This window comes from Apteryx mantelli, chromosome 9 (genome assembly GCF_036417845.1).
Source record: "Apteryx mantelli isolate bAptMan1 chromosome 9, bAptMan1.hap1, whole genome shotgun sequence".
In the NCBI taxonomy this organism is placed as follows: domain Eukaryota; kingdom Metazoa; phylum Chordata; class Aves; order Apterygiformes; family Apterygidae; genus Apteryx; species Apteryx mantelli.
Window position 1 is genome coordinate 28,755,530 of NC_089986.1, and position 20,354 is coordinate 28,775,883.

Genomic DNA, 20,354 nt, shown 5'->3' on the forward strand with positions numbered 1-20,354 from the left:
CTCTTGACATACCTGCTTGGTCCCTCTCCTGTTATTACTCACAAAGGCTAATCAAAATGTTGCAAAGGAATAAGCTAGAGAGGGATGGTGACGATTGAATGTGTGCTCACATACATGGCGTTAAGCCCAGTAAAGAACCTGTGTAGAGTAGATATAGCGCGTTTAGAAGGCATAATAGCTCTATATAAGAATTCCTAGCATAATGCTGTTTTTTGCCCATGTTTAAATATGCTGAATTTACAACCGTATTCCATGCTGGCACCTTCCTAGTTGATTCTTTTGATGTAGTGCCATAATAAACCCTCATAAGCAAATACACAAGCATGCGTTTGTCTCCATAAAGCTATACAGGTATAGTACGCAAGCTAACTATGGGAAATTAATCCTAAAAAGAAAAGATGGAAAGTTTTCTCCGAAGTGTTTCATTCTCCTGTCACTGTCTACGTATCTAATGTGAGAGTACTCCTCCACGGACTCCTCCTATTTCAGTCAATGACATTTTGAACTAAACTGGATGATTTATGTGAAATGATTAGTCACAAGATAGAGAATATTGTCTTTTAGTTGTTGCCAGTAGTAATTCAAATTTTGTGCGTCATACATATCTCTTTGAGCTTCACACAATGTTTGCAGTGTCAATGGGAGAATGTTTCCCTTATTTTTACCTGGCTGGGAGTGTGGGAGGGCGTTATATGACCTTTGCATTGGTAAGAGCAGGAATCCTAAGGCAGAACTTCGCTCTCAAGAAGCTTGAACTTAAGCACTTCAACTCTCAATAGGTACCTGATCTATAAACTTTGAGTATGTTGAAAGTATAGAAAGCAATTGTAGTTTTGGAGAAAATTCCAGTTTTTGAGAAAGTCATTACTTCATTATTGAGACTAAGATACGTTTAAGTGTTGTGTCTTATAAAATGTTAGCTCACAAAAGATTCAGCAGAAATCTGGCAGATGGAGAATTTTCTCTGCCTATCCCAAGTCTCTTGAAGTTAACCTTATCTTAGTGATGGGAGTGACGTGTTTGGAGCTGAGCTGACAAGCACTGGCACTGATAATGCTGATGCTGATTTTCATTTATTCATATCCGTGCCTTAGTTTGCGGTTGGGAAAATGATTCACAGATCTCAAGAAAGTACTTGTCATCTTTAAATAGCTCAGAACAGCATCTCTTGGGCAGTTTGGGGCTCATTGAAGTAAAAGGGGCCTCACGTGGTCCAGTTGAAACTCTGCTTTTCCTCCTACACCAGCCTTGCCCCAGCACCTGCGTCCCAAACCACCAGTTGCAGAGGATGGCCGGCCAGTGCTGCACTTGGACTAGAGCTGATAACCTACGATGTTCATAGCCAGCAGTAAACTCCCTGTAGAAAAGGCAGAAAAAAGAGGGAGGAAGCTATCCATGCTGCCCATCACCTGCACCACGTAGCCTTGTGTGTTGATGCTCAATTTCCCATTTAAGGAATTGTCAAACTACACTTTTCTTCAGTATCTTAACCTTCCCATTGCTCATAAACATCACCCTCTCCTGCCTGTCCTCCATGATGTGTATTTTATTAACAGTCCACATCCGAAGCTGTCTGGGAGCTTCCCCTGTCCCTCGTGGGGCCCAGGCTGCCGGCTGCCCTCCAGGCGTTGTACTCCCAATCTGTGCTAGGTTGTCTCTAGCCCCACGTTTCTGTGGGCGTTTGCTTGTCTGTGGCCTGCGAAGTCACCAACTGAGGGATGGTCAGAAATTCTCTTTCCCTTTTGGCTTCTGCATTGTTGAGTGAGGATTTAATCGCAGGTTGACCTGATGCTGAAACTAGTGCCTCTTCCTGAAGCTCTGTCTACTGTACACTTGTTTGGTGTACCAAGCCTTTGGTGTACACAGTGGCCAACTTTTCCCTTTTACTATGAAATTCATTTCCTTGAGAGGTGTTTGACTCTGTAGGCCAGAATCCTCCATGCCTCAGTTTCCCCATCTGCAAACTGGAGCCCGCACCTCTGTACGTTTTAGGGAGCTGAGAGGCTTAATTGCAAGCAGCTTGAGATCTCATTGGGAAGATGCTGTTGAATATTTATAAACATTGCTTGAAAAATATAAGCCCTCAGGTGAAAGGGTTTATGGTCATGTTATGCAGGAAGTCAAAACACCTGATCATAATTCTCCCTCTGGCTTTAAGATATTGTATTTGTTAAGTGTGTATGTCCATGAATATATAGTTTTTATTATTTTATGCATATATGCAGTCTGTACTAGCAAGGCTCTGTTGTGGTTTTCATACTGAAAATATGGAAAAATTTACATTCGTACATGTTGCAGTATTCTGCTTTGCCATATAGAAACACCTTGATGGAAGAACCATGGCTTGGAGTATAGTAGCAGGTCTGCTCCCAAAGTGGATTGTAAAAAATCTGCGTCCTGTCATTTAACACAACAGTGCATTGTTATGTAATTAAATTGTATTTATTTAGCGCAGTAAAAAACCTGAAAATATGAGAATACTTTATTTTAACTGTTTCCAAGCTGTCCCTTCAGGATGTGTTAACAGATTCATTTGTGTGCCCGGGCCCCGGCTCAGCGGCTGGGCTGGCCCTGGCGTCCAGCACTCGTACTTGGGACTGCGCACGTGCTTCAGTACTTCCCTTCATTAGGACGTCGTTTTTTGGAGAGGCTTCCTGATCCGTATCTCGTCCGTTTAGTAACCAGCTTCATTTCCACAGCTGCTGTTGATTCACGCTTCTGGCTGTTTAACGGTGACTAGGGGACTGCCGACGTTACTGAACGCACAGGCTCTGCTTTCCTAAATTTTGCTAGCTAAAAAATGGTGATGACGACCTCAAAGGACTGCTTTTGAGACTGAGTGTGTTAATGTTTGTAGAGAATGTTAACCTTCCTCCATTAAGGCATTGCATATATGTATGCACATATGTACGTACACACAAACAATGTTAGGCGTGTGCTGGAAAAGGAGAAAATGATGAAACTAATACCTTTAAGTGCTCTTCCATAGTCTTCCAATGCTTTTCAGTAGGGAATAATAGAATGTCAAGTGATAGTGATGAGTGATAAATTATAATGATGAGTGATCTTTTTACTTATTTTATCTCTCTTTTTTTTTTTCCAGCTACAAGAAAACCAAGATGAAATTGAAAATATGATGAACTCTATTTTTAAGGGTATATTTGTGCATAGATACCGGTAAGAAAATGTGTGCTACAGTAGGCTATGCTGGCTAAGTGTAATCATAAATAATGCCAAAGATAATTGCTGTGTGGATTTTTCTTCTGATGTAATATTCTAGATGCCACAAAAGCAGTTTTAAAATCACTGAAGTTATGGAAGAAAATCTAAGTGTAGCCCTCATTAATTACACAGTAGAGTTATCCAGGCAACTTTAATTTAATTCAGTGAAACAGCTCTAAGGAGTTGTGGGAGACATGGAATTTGAATCTTTGTCTTTTAAAAAGAAAAGTCATCTAAGGTGAGAGCACAAACATTAGATATTTTAATAACCATATAATCACTGCATATCATAAAAGGGCAGAGTTTTAGTTGTTGGGTACCTCCACTCTGCATTTCCATTTTATACGTCTTAAGCAGTGAATTTCTGAAGTTTCCATAATATGTGCTTTAGCTACAGTTTGAACTTTATTTTAGATTTTTTTCTTCTTTAAATTACATAAGCGCGCTCAAAAGCCTTAATTCCAATTAACATATATTTTTTTTCTTGTTAATTGTTTTGGATGTTTTTATCAAGAACATTACAAAGTAATTACAGTGTTAGCACACATTCCAACTTTTTAAATAGCTGATGTGCTATGTCTTGTGTGTGCAGTGCAAAAACATAGCGGGTTATATACTTTCACGTGCACATGTGTATGTCCACATGCAAGCTCTCGTTTTTATTTTAGCATTGCACAAACCAGTGGGTTTGGACTGCTTCATGCTATTTCAGACCACTGTTTATCAGAAAGCAGTAGTCTTTTCAAATAGATTTAGGGTTGTTTTGCAGCGCAAAATACCTCAGAGCATCTGCAGCATCTTGGCAAAACCAGCTCTTGAAATGTTAATTGTCTTATCTAAGTCAGAAGATAAAATTCAGGGATACTAAACCATGCAATTAACCTTTCAGATTCAAATTCCATTTTAAAATGATATCATTTATGAAATCTTTGAGACAAATGGCAGGAAAGAGGAGGAGAGGGTGTCTGAGAACCTGGCTCTTGAGAAGAGAAGAGGGTCTGGAGAGAGGTTAGGAGGAGCCTGTAGTTCAGGAGGGCAGAGGGACTGCTGCAAGTGGGGAAGGAGGTGTGCAGGGGACCTGGAAGGAGGAGGTTTTGCGCAGAAGGAGTCTGTACTGAGAAATGTGTGACTGCAAACAACGCAGGGGAGGTGGAGCATGTGTCACCTGTCCCCAAGCGTGATACTGAAAGGAAGTTCATGGCGATACTGCTTCTATGGAGCCATCTCACAAGGAGATCTGAGGTAGCAGCAGAAGGGGTCTCTTAAAAAGACTGAGGATCTAAGTATGATGATCGCTCACTATAGAAGCTCTTCTGTGCGTATGCGACACACTTCTCTCTTCCTTCAAACCTGTATCCTTATTCTGCCCCACACACCTGTGACGCAAGTTCACTTACCATCCTTTCGTCTCTTCCCACGTGAGGAAGTCCTGAGGGAGGGCCGGTGTGCGGAGAGGTCTGAGGGGGAAAGGAAGAGGTCAGTAAGTCTTGAGATCCTGGCGAACACAAGAGTGGGCAGACAGAGTCACCAGGTAAATGAGGGTGTAGCTCAGTATAGCATTCAGATTATTTTGTTATAAAAGCAGCCTTTATGGCATATAATTAATAAAGTTAAAGAAATTAAAGTGGAAAAACTCTTTGCATTTTATCCCTTAAGAACTTGGTGTATTTTATTAGGTGTTAGATTTTAAAACGTTTCCTAGTTGCCCATGCTCCTGGGATAGTTGGAAAAAGACTCTACCTTTTATTTTTAATGGTCCTACATACTGTTTCTTTCTTAATCCTCTCACAACCCAGCTTTCCTTTCATATCCCTTGCCAACATTATGTAAGGCCTGATTTTGCTGATTTTGTCGATTTTGTCATAGGAGAGGGGAAGCCCAGCAGATGAATTCTGCTCATCTCTGCCCTGAAAAAGGATGCCCAGGGTGGCACCACTCGACCACTGAGGAGGTGGTTGAAATCAGTTGGGTCGTGGTGGGCTCTGCCCAGCATGGGTAACCTAACTGCTGTGAGGGTGCAGAGAAGGTCCAAAGAGACGGGTGCTCCTAGGTCTGCCCCTGCAGGGTGCATCTGTGAGGAGTCCTCATTTCTCAGGCTTCCTTAACTTCTGTGAAGAGCTGTTAGAGTGTATCCCCAAATATCAGTACTCTGTAGACACCAGAGAACATAGATTAAATTCCTGCAGTCACAACTGTGCAGGGATTTAGAGGGAAAAAATACCTGCATGAAAAACAGCTCACTGAAGGCAAAACCAAGGGAAAAAGAAAAGAAGAAAAAATTTCAAACTATTATCTCCCTCCGTAATGATTCTTAAGCATTGCTTCCCTCAAGTAGTTTAAATGATCTCTAAACTTGACATCCTTTTACAGCCCTTAACCAATACACAAATGGTAATGATTTCAAAAGAAAGTTATTTGGATGAAGATTAATTTGATGTAATTTCTTTCCACCATTTGATTCAGGCTGTGCTGCAGTGGTTCATGCTTAGTCGTCTTTGAAACCTAACCAGCAAGTCCTTGATCTAAAAAATAATAATAAAAACAATTCTTTCACTCACACTGTAGCTGTCTTCCTCCCAGTAAGCTAGTATTGCGGTAAGGTTATATTTTCTTTCTGATTTCTGTAGGTTGGTTTCCAATCAAATGTGGTTATATTGGCAGGTTTCAATACTCAGTACTCACATTTTTAAAAAAGATTCACAAAAATTGCTAATAAATTTCCTAGGTTTCATTTTAGTCTAGTGGTAACAGCAAGTTTGTGTTTTAAAAAAAAAAAAAAAGTCTAAATAAACATGTGCCAAGAGATGATCCTACCTCATTGCTTGTTTCTTTATCTTTTTCCTGAATCGTGTTTTCTGCCTGTTTTTACATGCTTTATGACATACTTGGTTGGACATTGATTTTTTATCATCTCCAAAGCTGAGAGTTGGCAACAAATGAGAGAAATAAGAGCAAATTCAATTAGAGTCAAGTTGCTGAGCTTATGTTGGTGAATAAAAGATGGTATCAAAACGGTAAATAGGCTGTCAGTCACCATGAGGGTAATCGAGCACGAGAACAGGTTGCCTGGAGAGTTTGTGGAATATCTGTCCTTGCAAATACTCTGAACTCAACTGCACGAGGCATGAGTAGAGGCTTAGATGTGATGATTTTTGGAAGTCTTAACCTCAAAATAATCCAAGTTATTTTGTAAGCGTATAATTCTAATACATTTGGTATGTAGTAATACTCTATACCAGTAGGTCAGGGATCTCAAAAGTAACCTTTTGTTGTCGGAGGTTAAACAGCTAGAAATCACTAACAGGATGCAGATAGACAGATAGACAGATAGATATAAAAGGAGAAGGCATAGTTCTTTATTTCAGTTATATCTGCATATCAGAAATTACTTTGATTCTTTCTGAGAGTCTTGCCACAGAGCTTCTCAGCTGTAAAGTATTTATTAAATGCCTATCACTCTCAATAGTTGTCTAAGATGTCAAGATTTTGTCATTGCTGATTCTCTTTTTGTTATTTTGGTTTATCAATGTGTGTCTGGACACATTTCCCTTTTGGAGGATTAAGATTCAAAGAGTTCTTTTTGTTTTGAGCTCTCAAAGAGCTTTTCCTCCAGAATGTGAATATCCAGCGAAACAGAACAATTAGTTTTATATTCTGGCAGACCTGCACTGGGGTCCTCAAACCGATGCACATGATAGTTCTGTGAATTTATATAATGCAGTGAACCCGTCTCAAGATATTATTCTGACAATGCTGATAATTAAAGGAAAACTTGCCAAACATAGATGCCATCTTTGTCTCCTTGGAAGGAGCTCTTTTCTCTCATAATAATTAGATAGGATGATGGTAGCAAGTGGCATGTTAGTTCCACCATAGAAAACAAGAGCATTGCATGAAAAAAGGGGTAGGAGATATGAGAGGGAAGCCTGGTGAGGAAGAGAGTAAGAGAGAGAGAGGAGCAAGAGGCCAGTCAGCACAGGAAGATGAAAATCCAAACGAAACTGTAGAAAATTCCTTTTCCCTTCCCTAAATGTATTATCCTAAGGAGGGTAGACAACAAGAAAGAGCATTGCATTCTTATATACACTGAGAAACTTAGAGAAATTACCAAGACCATTTGTCTCTTAAGGAAGTCACAGTAAAAGATAAGTGGTTTTATCTCTAATTACATCTCTCTTTACATTTAGTTACATCTTTCTTTAATGAGTTTGACCTCAATATTAAGGAATGTTTAAAAACACACCCTGGTCCCTTTCCTCTGAAGCCATGTGTCAGACTTTGTATAAGCGCAGGTGTTAGTATGGCAAGTTTTTGACAATTCCTGGTTTTAGAGCTGTGTAGAGCTGCAGCTTGGAATTGAAGTCGTGCCTTCACAGCACATAGTTCCTACGTCTGGCAAGAAGGTTGGATAATGAGCTTAGAAACGCATTACTGAAATAGCTTTTTAAGTAGAAATCTGTGCAGAACTACTCAGCAACGGGAAGGCTGCTCACCACCCCATCCCATGGGCAGCACATGCAGAGAACCGTCACTGGACCTCCTTGACACCAACTCTGCACTCTCTCCTTGCTCATCCTCCTTCCCTTTTGGGGATCCTAATTCAGCTCTGGACCTGCGGGAGCCATTCCTAGAACTAGAGAAGACAGTTTGTCCAATTCCCTTTAGAACTACATCTACAAAATGTTTATAAACAGCCAAGCAGCCCAAGAAATAGGCATAGGGGTGCGTGTGCTCCAGTTGTCAATGGCAGTGTGTTGGAGAGCTGCACCATTTCACATCCCTCAAGTGGGAATGTGAAGAGTCCGTCTCAAAGGACTCCAGTGATGGGTGAGTGACCCTCATCTCTGTCTTTTTAGAAAATCTTTTCATAGGCTAATTCTTATCCCCATCCAGCTGACTGAAACATCCTATCTTTTTCTTCTGTTCTTATGCAAGTTAGCGTGTTGAGTAATATCATGCTCTTCTGGAGCTGATCTGCTCTCAGAACAATGCAGCTGTATGCTACCACTTACTAAGAGTATTTATTAATCAGTATTATCCTTCTAAATGTGAGAAATTCATACCCAGTGATAGTTTTTTCAGAGCTGATTACAGTTTCAGCAAAAACTTCCGTGCACAGTGGATCACAAAATGTTTTCCATTCACCTTGTAGATGTTACTCTGGAGCTTGCGCCTTGCAGAACGTTAAAATATATTTTATGTCCAGTATTTGTGGATACAGCCTTAGTTTTGGTTTCTGTACTGGACTAGTTTCTGTTCCTTCCTAGTAGCATTTGGCAAGTGATACGAGTTTATCTGACAAATTTAAACTTATAAAAATGAATTATGCATGAAATATTCCAGAAGTCTTCTGCTAGTGTTATGATTAGTATTTATTTGCTTGAGTACATTTTCCAAAAACTAAACAGTTAATAGTCACTATCATGAGAAGCTAAAGTAAATTAAAGTATAAAAATTGTAAGAAAAGAATTGTGGTTTAATAACAAGCAGCTGATTAGATGCAGAGCAGAGGTTTAAAGGCTTTTTGGCTAGACAGTGTTAGATACAGGACCATATGGTCATGAAATCTTGCTTAGTGATCCCTGCAAGAAGAATGATTTTTGTTGGTGATACAATTATTCAAAACATGTTTTAGAAAGATGGTCAGTATACTTTTAAGAACTGTATATGGATGGTGGATTTCTGGTTTTCTAGATAATCTGTATTAAATTGTGTCATATTTTTGATGTGGAAAAAATTTCCATTTGAATTGTATTGTGACTTTGGTTACTACACAGAGGAAGCTCTCTTTCCTAGAGGGTTTTTTCTGTCTAGATGGTGGCAGAAAATAATTGATTTATTTCTTAATTTCGTCTTTGATAAACTACCTAGAACGCGGTCCTACATCTTTTGCTGTAAGAAAGGTTTCCTGGATGTTGTGTAGCTCTTGCAGATCTTTTCTGAACCTTTTAAATATCTGCTTTAAAACAGAAGTAATAACTAGGTGCAGTATTCCGCTAATGGTCTTCTCAAATATACAAGGCTAAAATGATATCCTTTGCAGAATCATTACCTGGCTGGATGCAGTCCCTCATTTCCAGGTGGATGGCCATACGTTTGGCTTTTTGACAATTTTTTGTTGCATTAAGTACTGCAATTTTACGCTTCCTCCCTGGAAAGGATTGCCCAGCAGTTATTTGTTTGTGGATCTACTTAAAATTGGGACTCCGTGGCTCAGGCAGCACTCACTGACTTGAATAAGGCTTCCAGAGTTTGGCACTATATTATAAAGTTGCCTATGTCTTGTATTTAGTTTGCTTATAATTTAATGAAAATCATAAGACTGTTGCTAGACATTATGGACACAAATGACATTGTGTTCTGTTTCTAGTCACTCTAGGAGGCTTAATTCCAGATGTACCCCAGGAAAATAGAAACTTAAGAGCAAATCATTCTCCATGAAAGACCCATGTTCTCTTACATATTTCACCACCTATGGACCAGAGTGTTGAGGTCCAAGGAATTATTTCGGTAGTATTGCTTATAAAGATTCTTCAGTCACTTCAAAATGAGGATTCAAGTGTTCAAAGAATAATGAGAAAGGATTACATAGTTTGGTTTGGTTTGGTTTATTTGAAGGTATTTATCTCACCAAATTCCCTTTTCAAGATTGCTGTAGTTTGATCAGATGACCTCAACAAGTCAGATCAAAGACTGGAATATTGTTATACAAATTTCTTGTGCTAGAGAAATTGTTTCAGATGTTTCCTTATTTATATTCCTAGATATATAACTATATATATGAACATATATTTGTATATTTGTACACACGTGCACACACACAGCTATGGCTGAAAACTGGGAAAGCTACAAAAACCCCATCTTGTCCAGCTTTGCAGAAGCCCTCTTGATGTACAGTGTTATAATTTTATTTAAGACGTTTAATTTTTTACAATATTACTGTCCTGAAGCTCATCTGCAAACTAATTCGGATAGGCCACCCTGTATGTAATATTCTCTGGGTTGTGTGGTTTACTGCCATCCACTGAACCTAATCAGTCTTGAGCCTTTCTTACATTAAGGAAAATGATGTTCACTGAAATAAATGAGTGGAAAATTGGTGTCTGCAAATTCTCCTGTCTCTCTAGCTACTTGAGTCTGTTTTACTTACAAGCATCGTGGTTCTTTCCCATTTTCAGCTGTACTGAAAATGTTAAATTTTCATTATACTGAACCTCCTAATTAGTTGGATAGGGGTTTTATTTTTCTTTCTTTATTATAAACAGCAGCTTGGAGTGAATATTTGTCCATAGTGCCTGGGGATCTCTGAGCAGCTTTTCAGTCAAGAAGCAGTTTTTCACTGTCTGTCTAGGAAAGCTTGAATGCATTCTTAAAGAACAGAAATTTTCTTGATTTTTGGCCAGCGGTGCTGCATGATTAAATAGCTGTTGACACTTGGGTTCTTTTGGGGGTTGACCATTAAATCCTTCCAAAATACATCACAGTTAATAAATTAATAAGGAGGTGAAACAACCTACTTGGATCTGGGGACTCAAGCTGTCATCCCCTAGCAGAAATGTCTTCATGGCTAATTTGTGATGTTCCATACGTGGCTCCCGTTTTTGGTTCCTACTTATTGGTGTTTCAGATTGTTCTTTAAGTCTTGCATTTTGATTCCTTCCACCTGTTTTATTTTTTAAATAGTTTAAAAATAATTCCTCGTAAGAGAATTACTAACCTGGTTTAGTGTGAAGTAACGTACGAGTAGACTAGATGGATGTATTCATAGTTTTGATGGAATTGCCTTCCCCATAATGAATGCAGTTTTTATAGTACAAACCCTTTAACATAGTATTTTAGCACATTCATCCTAATCTAAAGTTTTAAATCTAAATTCATCCAGTATCTAAAACCTGTTTGCACAATGCCTGGTAGGAACAGCTCATTTAATATCCTACCCTGTTTGTAATGCAGCTTGTCTGCATCATGGATTGGCAATTACCTTCATTTTGGAGCTGCAGAGTAACTGTCCTCTGAGAGTTTGCCAGACTTGTTTTAATTATTGCATTTAGAGGCTGATAGAATAAATGTGTTTCAGAGTGGGCAGAAAGAAAAGACGCTATTGACTTGATGGGATTCCTACAAGTTTTCCTCTAACTTTCATACATTAAGTGCATGTGTTATGCTGTGATGTTTGATACAGTCTTCTCCTTATGAGGTATGAAGTAGAAGGAAAAAAACAGAGGCTTGATGGCAGAAATCTTGCATCTATTCGTGTGTGATGCTCTGATTGTTTGCAGTGTCCGTGTAAGAACCACGTTTTTCACCTGGGTGTCTGGAAAATTATGTATGGGAGAATAGCACCTATTGACATGGACTGGCCTGAAGGTTGGAAGGACATAGGCAGTTACAGTGTGGAGTAATCAGTTTTGTTATACTATTTTGTATACGAACTTATGCAATAAGTATCGTGAGCATAAGACTGGGAACATTTTGTCTATATTTTGTAAAATGGTACGGTTTAGGAACAAAAGAATTTCTATCTTATTTTACGATTATTCTCTTACTCAAAGCATATAAGTTTTTTTTTCCTAGATCGAGTTTCATTTTGGGGCTCTCATGGTTCTGTTTTAGATTGAAACTGATGTTGATTACTTTACCAAAAAAGACTTTAAAAAAACACAGAAAAAGAGTCTCAGTTGCACTCAAGGCCAGCGCTAGCGAAGCACCGGACAGTGCCTTCCCTCTCGAAGGTGGCTCCTTATCATACAGCCGAAGTTTGGAAGTGGGAAGCGGTGCCAGCTGGAGCAGCACAAGCAATTTCTCATAGTAACAGATGTCTTGGAGATGAAATTACTAAAGGGCCAGATGGCCCCCATCCCTTTTCTCATTGTTTAGCTGTCGTTCATTATTATTAAATATGCCATGCTCTGTGTCAATCAGGCAGGAAAGTGCCAATCAGACCAAAGTCATTTCCATCCTTGATCTCTTTAGGTGATCTCTCCAGGCTGTTCCTGCTGCCCCACCTCACTAAATAGCAGCCAATTCTGTCTGAGATCTGGCTTTGCCTCGTCCGTCATTTGCCACAGCTAGAATGTAGAAAAGGCAAGAAAAAAGGAAGAAACCAGTGCTGAAGCATAAATTTTCTCCTGGGTTTTGTTATAAGGACTTTCCTATACTGTCGCAAGACCAGTTTGCAAACCAAATTCCATTCTGCCCTTCTGCCAGGCTTCGTTAGTCCATCAGGAGGTCTCCACTTACAGCCCGGCGTTAAACCAAGGGACTTTGCCACCTTCCGCGTTTCTCTCCACCTTGGAATTGTGAAAGTGGCTGTCTAGAAAAGTTTGTTGCACTTGTATTCATAACGCAGCTTTGAAAAGAGGGAGGAAAAAGATGGAGTAATAGATTGAGAAGTAGAACAGAGTGAGAATTTTTTGAGATAAAGGAAACATCCTATCCGAATGTAGAGGTATTGAGATGAACAGATAGATCAGTGAGTTCAAGGACATAAAGGAAGAGAAAAATCAGTGAGGCAGCAATAGAGGAGTGACATGCTTCTACATAGTGAAGTTCATCAAATGCTAGTAAAAGCAAAATATAATAATAGAGCAATGGGAATGAGAGGAAAACAGTATGTGTCTGTAATCTGGTTAATACTTTTTTTTTTCCCCCCTAATAGTGATGCTATTGCTGAGATTAGAGCTGTCTGTATTGAAGAAATTGGTGTCTGGATGAAAATGTACAGTGATGCCTTCCTGAATGATAGTTATTTAAAATATGTTGGTTGGACACTACATGACAGGGTAAGTATTGTCTATTACTGAGCATAGCAGAGTATACTGTAAATAGCTGGCATTCTGTTAACCAAAACACGTTTAGTGTATCATCTTTGATTTATAAAGAGATTCTTCTTCTCTCTTGCCTGTCATTTACCTTTTGACCAGCTTATTTCAGTGCGTGCACTTAAACCAGGATACGGTAGTCCCAAACTGCCTGCTGATTAATGTGCTTTTTCTGCATTCAGTTTCCACTGGAATATCTTAATAGAAATCTTTCCCACACTTCCTTTCTTCTGATTGCAAGAGAAAGAGAAGTCTCCTAACATCACCCCTGAGAACGTCTGTGTCTGAAACAGAATGGAAAAGAGATTTCCAGATGTGTCTTCTGTTGAGCATTTACATTGCCCGATAGTTAAAGGAAAGAGAACTTTTTGGGTCCAAGAATTAACCAAGCAGGCATGACTGGCACCACAGCCAGCGGAGTTCTCATCAACTCATTTTCCCTTTGCTATTTTAGGTTTATTGATGTTCAACACCAGCCTGCTTTAAAGGATGCTTATTCTTTCTCCACGTCTTGAAAGCTTCCCCCGTTTTGTCTGGCAGGAATGTCTCTTTATCAAGTCAGTCTCTTGGTGCCAACTTAGGAGAGCTCAGAAGGTTATTTGTGTTGGTCTTGGAGTGCAGCCCTCTCCACCAGCCATCTCTCTGGCCTTTCTGGCAGCAGAGAGGTTCTTCAAGGTTTTCTGTAGTTTCTTTTTCTGCAAAAATTGTTGAAAAGTCAGGTGGAAGCAAAAAGATTTGTATCGGGAGGTTCTTTTCTACCTGACCACTGTTCATAGCACCAGTGGTATCTGTGACCAGGCCTACGCACCACTCGGTTCCTGCAACAAGAGTAGCCCTTTCCTAACACTTCCTAACGCTAATAGAACAGGGTTTTGCTCTGCTACCTATAGGGTTTTTTCTATAGCAAGAATCAGCTGGGCCTAGCCATTCTCCCACTCTTATCAAACCCACTAGAAATACTTGATATTTCCTAACAGTATCCAGGAAAAACAGACAAGCCTACCTATATTGTTGCCATGCTCGTTATATTCCAGCATCGTAGTTCAGACTATTCTTTTTTCAAGTAGCACAGCTGGAAAAATTAAAAGATTGAAAGTTCATTATGATGACTTGCACAATTAGTAGTTTACAGCTGATTTCTTAAAAAGATGATGTCTTCAAGACAAAAGAAATTGTGCTGCCATGGGTTCTCTTGCTTTAGCCATAGCTGACAAAGCCTCTGCATCTTCCTTGGTTTGGACCATAAATTTGCCTGTTACTATTTGCCTGTATGCTTTGAAGACTAGATCTGTGATGACTTTCCTCTCTAAGCCTGTTGTTCCCCAACTTTCATGTTAGATCTCATTGTTACAAAACTTAATCAGGAAGATGATCTTAGTTATTGCTGCAAGCAACCCTGACTGCTACGTACCGTACCCTAGAGCCACTACGCTTCCTGGCGTTAAAGCTTAGACATGGAAACATGGTCATCACAGTGCTTTGAGGGGCAGAGCTGCTGCTCCATCTTTGCGTCTCATTCTTATCACTGGTGCACCTCACTGGTAGGCATGCCGCCTCAGTTGGTGACCATCGCTTGAAGATGTCAAATCAGTGGGGAAGTCAACTCAGGTTGGAGGATTAGGTTTATGGTGGAGGGCTTTATTTCAGAAAGGCTTTTAATTAAAAATTACAAATGAATTATCCCTTGAAACTTCATCCTCATCCAAAAGCATATTTTTTCCTGGTGTTGCAGGTATTTGAGACTGCATGCCTAAATTCACCAGTGGATTTTTTGGAGCGTGCTCTAATCCTAGCAGAAGATTTCCACAGAGCAGCACTGCCAGTGGCAGAGCAGATTTAGCAGTATTGCACGTCGCCGCTCTCGCTCCCCTTCTAGTATCTGCGAAGTGCAGCCGTTTCTCACGTACCTCCCCTTTAGCCATCTGTGAAATCCAGCCATTCCTCACGCACTATCTGTGACTTTTGTCAGCTTCTCCTACTGTCACCTCCAGCATTTTCTCATGTCATGTCCAGTAGTTTCTCACATCTTGTTCAGTTAGCTCAACCTCAGGCCAGGGCCTAGACATCTGCCTGCAGCCCTAACATATCTGTAACCTCAGCTATCCTAAAATAGAGTTAATATGTTTCTTCCATATTAGGCAAATTTTATATTACAGTATTATAGTAAAAATTAAAAAAAAGGGGGGGGTAAGAAGAAGGTTTGCATCTGGTCCAGACGCAGCAGGCTGCTCTCCCGCCTCTGCTGTTTGTAGCATTTATTGCGGCAGGCCTCAGAAGTGCCTTGGATTTCTCTGTCTATAAATCACTAACTAATCTGAGTGCTCTTACACTGATATGCATGCTATGTAATTTTTTTTTTATTAAAGTTGTGGTATATGTTTAGTGTATAGAATGAGACAGATTGTAAGTAGAACAAGGCAAGAGTCAGAGGCCGGTGAACCGAGTGTCAAAGGATGAAAAGGGAGAGAAAGAGAGAGATTGATTTGGGGAGGCACAGAAAGGAGGAGGGAAGTGGGGTGGGAAGAATATATTGGAACAAGCAGGAATAAGAACAAGTCAGGAAATGCAAAAAACATCCAAAAGCACAGGATCCCATCATTTGTTAATAGTGTGGTTTTCACTGGCAGCCCCTGGAAAGCTTGTCTGCCAGTAGCCAGGTCCCAGGTCATGGTTTTGCTTTGCTTTGACCAGGAGGTAATTTTTGCTATGATCAGTACTTACGATATTGAAAAATTGAAGGCTGAGGCAGTAGTCATAAGGCATTTCCATTTCATATGAACAGAAGTCAGCCCAAAATGATTAACTGCTTTGGAAGCTTGCTGCTGCTAAAAAGAGAGGAGACAGCAGTGCAGGAGATAATGACCGGTTTCATATTCTGCATACGAATTACAAATTAAACCACAGGGAAAACCCAGTTTTTACACTCCTTTGTAGTAGCTCCAGTGTAGTCTTTCAGAGGTAGGATACAGAACTTTAGTTCTCTAACTTGGAATATTTTTCTATTCTGTATGTTAATCCTGTCCCTTTCCCAGATTTCAGAATTCCAGATGATTTTTTTTTTTTATGGGGGATTCCTTTCTCATTTAAATATGGGTTTCTAGTTAGGCCTTTCTCTCCTTTTAAGCATCTTTTTCATTACCATGCATCTGGGAGGATGAATTAAAATTATATAAAACTGTAATATAATTGTATATAAAACACCTGTTTTAAAAAATTGTTAAATCAAATTGTCCAGTCTTAATTTTCTCCTCCCTCTCTCATGCATGGAACTGTTTTGAAACGTAGTGCTGTCTCTAGATTATCCAGGCAATCCCTGTTCCTGACCCAACACCTTACACAAAGAAAATGCCTTTTCTTTCTTCGCATATCTCTGCTTTGTTTATTGTCTGTTCTGTGAAAAGAGTGAACCAAGGGTCCTGTGGAACGGATAGTATTTGAATAGTTAATAGCGATGGCATCCTAACTTATAAGGATGAAAGAGCTGAACTTGTTTATATAAAAACTGTATAGAAAATGAAATCGTAGTTTTTCCAAACTTCTGAGTGCTTAACTTTACATAATCTCCTTGGTACGTAATTTCCTTGTTTTTTGGAAATCTTGAGAAAACCAAAAATGCATCAGATGGTATGCAATATCTTCATAAACGGTATTCAGCTGCTCCGTGCTCCCGCCCAGAAGACGTCCTCCCATAGGTACTCGTGTGCCCCAGAATATTTTACATGTTTTTCCCTGGAAGCGTCGCTTTTTCTGTTGTGAATCAGCTGACCATCTCACCATACTCCATGCTAGCACGTTAAAATACTGCACGCTAAAGCACAATCATCCCGTACCCTGTGGGGTTGAAGGTATCCAGCAATTTGGGTCAATTTTCTACGCGGACGAGAAGAAACAAACCCAGAATGCAGGCTGCAGAAATGTGCTATGGCAAAGATCTGAGCAAAATAATTATCTATTCTTAAATCATTGTAAGCAGATAAGTAACGAAGTACACTTGGCCATCAAAAAAAGGAATCGGCAAAATGCAAAAGAAGAACCCTGAAGCGTGAAAGGAGAGAAACATCGCTGCTGGCTCTCTAGACCACCACCCAGTTAGAAAATTTTTAAGAATTGTGTTTGTGGGGGCTCCAGAAGTGTAACCATCTTCACGTGATCTGAGGAATATATCAACAAGAATAGGAAAAATGGAGTTTTTGTCATTTAGCAGTGTGGATAAATAGTTGCTATTTTTATTGCAGGTTCTAATTTCAGATTGTAAAAGAGAGAAAGCATTAGCAGTTAGATATTACAATACAAGGCAATTTCTCATATTCATGAAAAAGAATTTAAATTAACATAAATATAATAAAAATAAATATAATTATCTAAAACCTTTTGGAGAGAAGGGGAATTACAGGAATAACTGGACTAGAGAAAGAGGCATATATAAAACTAATTCCCACCCACTTACTTCTGTGCTAGACAGGAAATTCCTACTGTGTTTCTTTCCCCAGAAACACTTGTGGTGCTAAAAGCTCACGTTAATGCTCACTTTCTATATTTTGGATGATTCTCACAGTTACTTATCTCATCGGTCTGGTGTGTTGATGGTCCTTGGCACATTTCCCCTCTTTCCGTTCTGGACTTCAGCACAGCGCGTGCAGATACACCTTCACTGCTGCCTCCCTCGGTCTCTTGTCCAGGTCGCTGCTGTTGACGCTTACCTGGAGCTTTCTGGCACTGATCTCCGCTGACTCTGTTTTAAAGCCTTCTTAACAGGATTAGCAAGATGATGCTCTTCTGTTTCTCAAGTGAGGAATTCTTGACCAACAGTTTGAAAACAGACTTTTCACTGTCAGAAAAAGTCCCTCTTTATCATTTGTCTGCCAGGGGAGGGAGTCATTTTCAAGGATGCATCTGTGTCTCCCGGGCCTTTGCTCCCAGCTAGAAGGATCTGCCGTAACACTACCTATCTCTCTTCCACGCTTGCTCCCAGATCCTGGCGGTCATTTGTCTTCTGCTTGGGATCTGGCCACGCAGATGAGCAGCAGGAGGCTGTAGCTGGGTTCCAGCATGCTTTTTTTGGTAGCATCTCAGCTTCAGCCTCCTGGTAGACCATGCAAGTATCAGACGTTCACAAGTGTACTTGCTGTCTACCTTGCTTGATTGGCCCACTTATGACCTACAGAGACCATCAGTAGCATGCCTGAACTCAGCTCTGTGAGACTGCTGATCCACGATGTTGGGTGAAGTCCACAAGAGCCATCCTGACTGCAAGACCGAGGAGCGCAACCTTATCCTTGCAGGCCTCAACTCTTGTTCCTGTTGGCACTGATTTTTCCTGTCTCTAACCAACTGAGAGCTTTGCTTTTGGGGACTATCCCACTGGTCGAATAACAGACCATCTGCTCGAGCAGGGCAGTCTTCAGTGCAGTTGCAACTTGAGACGGCTGTAACTAAACCAGCTACCCTCGCTGCTGCTCTGTGGTGCTCATTACGTGCCAAAGCTGGTACTGATCCTTCGGGGCTAAACAAGTTAAGAGCGTAAGAGGCTTACATCGTCTTCTGAGGATTAGTGATGACTTCACGGATGCTATCCCTTCCGAGTGCCACGCAGCAGAGCACACTCGCCATTGCTGGTGCCTCGGCAGAGGTACCGTTAAAAAAATAACAAACAGACAAGCAGTGTCTCTCTGCAATTGTGCTTATTTAACATAGAATACTTCTGTGTGATCCATCACATCCATATAAAGCTTTTCAAGAAACTGCTCTTCTGTACCTTCTGTTTCAAAAAAAAAAAGTGTTTTTTTTTTTTAACTTCTGTTTCTAAGTTCCTTCAGCTTCTGGCTTGAGCAGCTTTTTAAATGCAGAATTGGTTATAAAATAGACAGACTCACAACTCAAGTCCTGTAGATTTGGAGTTTTATTTGTGAAGTTCAGTCATTTGCATTTTTTTTTTTTAATCAGCTTAAGGCCTCACACGTGGTAGTGTACTTACTTTTATAAAATACTTTGCCACTGCAGTGAGCTATATGGAATATATTTGAGCAAATTGTGTTTATAACATTTTTGGTGCCTACAAATATTTTTCAGTGAGAATTCCAGAGTAATGAAGCCAGCGCGTATCCCTCTGCCTCTTCTTGGGGAAAAGGGAAAGACGATGGCTCAGAGATGGCTGAGTGAAATGTTTTAGTGGGCTGTATACAGCCCGTGCTCAATCATTTTGAACACCTGTACGTTGATTTTAAACACTATCTATCAGACGAAGTTACCTATAATCTCTTTCCTAAAGATAAATAGCTGCACTGTCTTCTCACCAACTACATTGAGATCATGCATCTTTATTTTGCATTTACCTATTACGTTGTTTCTCTAGCTTATACTGTGGAGTTGTTTGAAAGGAAACGAAACAGTAACAGACATTTAACTGATGCCATTTTAAATTCTTTGTATATGCAAATAGGGAGAAAATTTAACATTTGTTTTGTAGGCAGCTGCATGTGGTTTTTGGTTTTTAGCTGAATTGCAAATTGGCTTTGGTAACTCATTTGCATAAAGTTTTAAATGTACATTAAACAAATTGCAAGATTATATTATTTAATATTCATGTGCATTTGATTAGGGTATTATTTTGGCTAATCTTAGTGTGTTTTATTTAGCAAGGTGAAGTGAGGTTGAAGTGTTTGAAAGCTCTTCAGAGTCTGTATACCAACAGAGAGTTATTTCCCAAACTGGAGCTGTTCACTAATAGATTCAAGGTAAGAGGAAATATAATTTTTGGAAGGACTACACAAATTAAAATATCATCCATCTCATGTTGCGGTCTTTGATTCACGTAAATTAAGCGCAAACATAAACTCATCTGCTTGTCACTCATCTTGTAACTACAATAGTAAAACTGTATTACTGAATGCTGAGTTTAAGGCAAATTCATTTTACGGTTTTTTATCTTGTAAGATTTGTCAGGCTGGGCCAGGATGGTTATTTATCTGTTTGTATTATTTATTGATGGCTTGTTCATTATCATTATTCAATCTGCTTGTGTGTATTTAATTTTAAAGTTATTGAATTTTAAGGACTTGCGCAGGGTGCTTCACGCCTTCTAAAATGTATCTGAAGGCAGCAGCCTGACGAAGAATGTTGCTGAGATGCTTTTTAGCTGAATATCTTAATGAAAATGTGGCTGCTAATTCACTTTTTGGCGTGACTGCTTTACTTCACAAGTGAAGTATCTGGAGAGCTGAGTGTGGAAATGCTGCCATGGTGCTGCTGGGATGCTCGGGGAGGAAAGCTTTCCGGCCCTGTCACCATGTCAGCTGGTGCCTTTTACCATCA

At 39.8% G+C, this 20,354-nt stretch overlaps 1 protein-coding gene across 1 annotated transcript in view; it reads left to right on the forward strand.

Annotated features, from left to right (window-relative positions):
* Positions 1 to 20,354, forward strand: part of STAG1 (STAG1 cohesin complex component) — a 154,349-nt gene that overhangs the window by 70,032 nt on the left and 63,963 nt on the right. Inside the window, exons 8-10 of the mRNA XM_067302030.1 lie at positions 3,104 to 3,177; positions 12,881 to 13,004; positions 19,679 to 19,777. Coding sequence (XP_067158131.1) covers positions 3,104 to 3,177; positions 12,881 to 13,004; positions 19,679 to 19,777 — 297 coding nt within the window. The remainder of the gene's footprint in view (positions 1 to 3,103; positions 3,178 to 12,880; positions 13,005 to 19,678; positions 19,778 to 20,354) is intronic.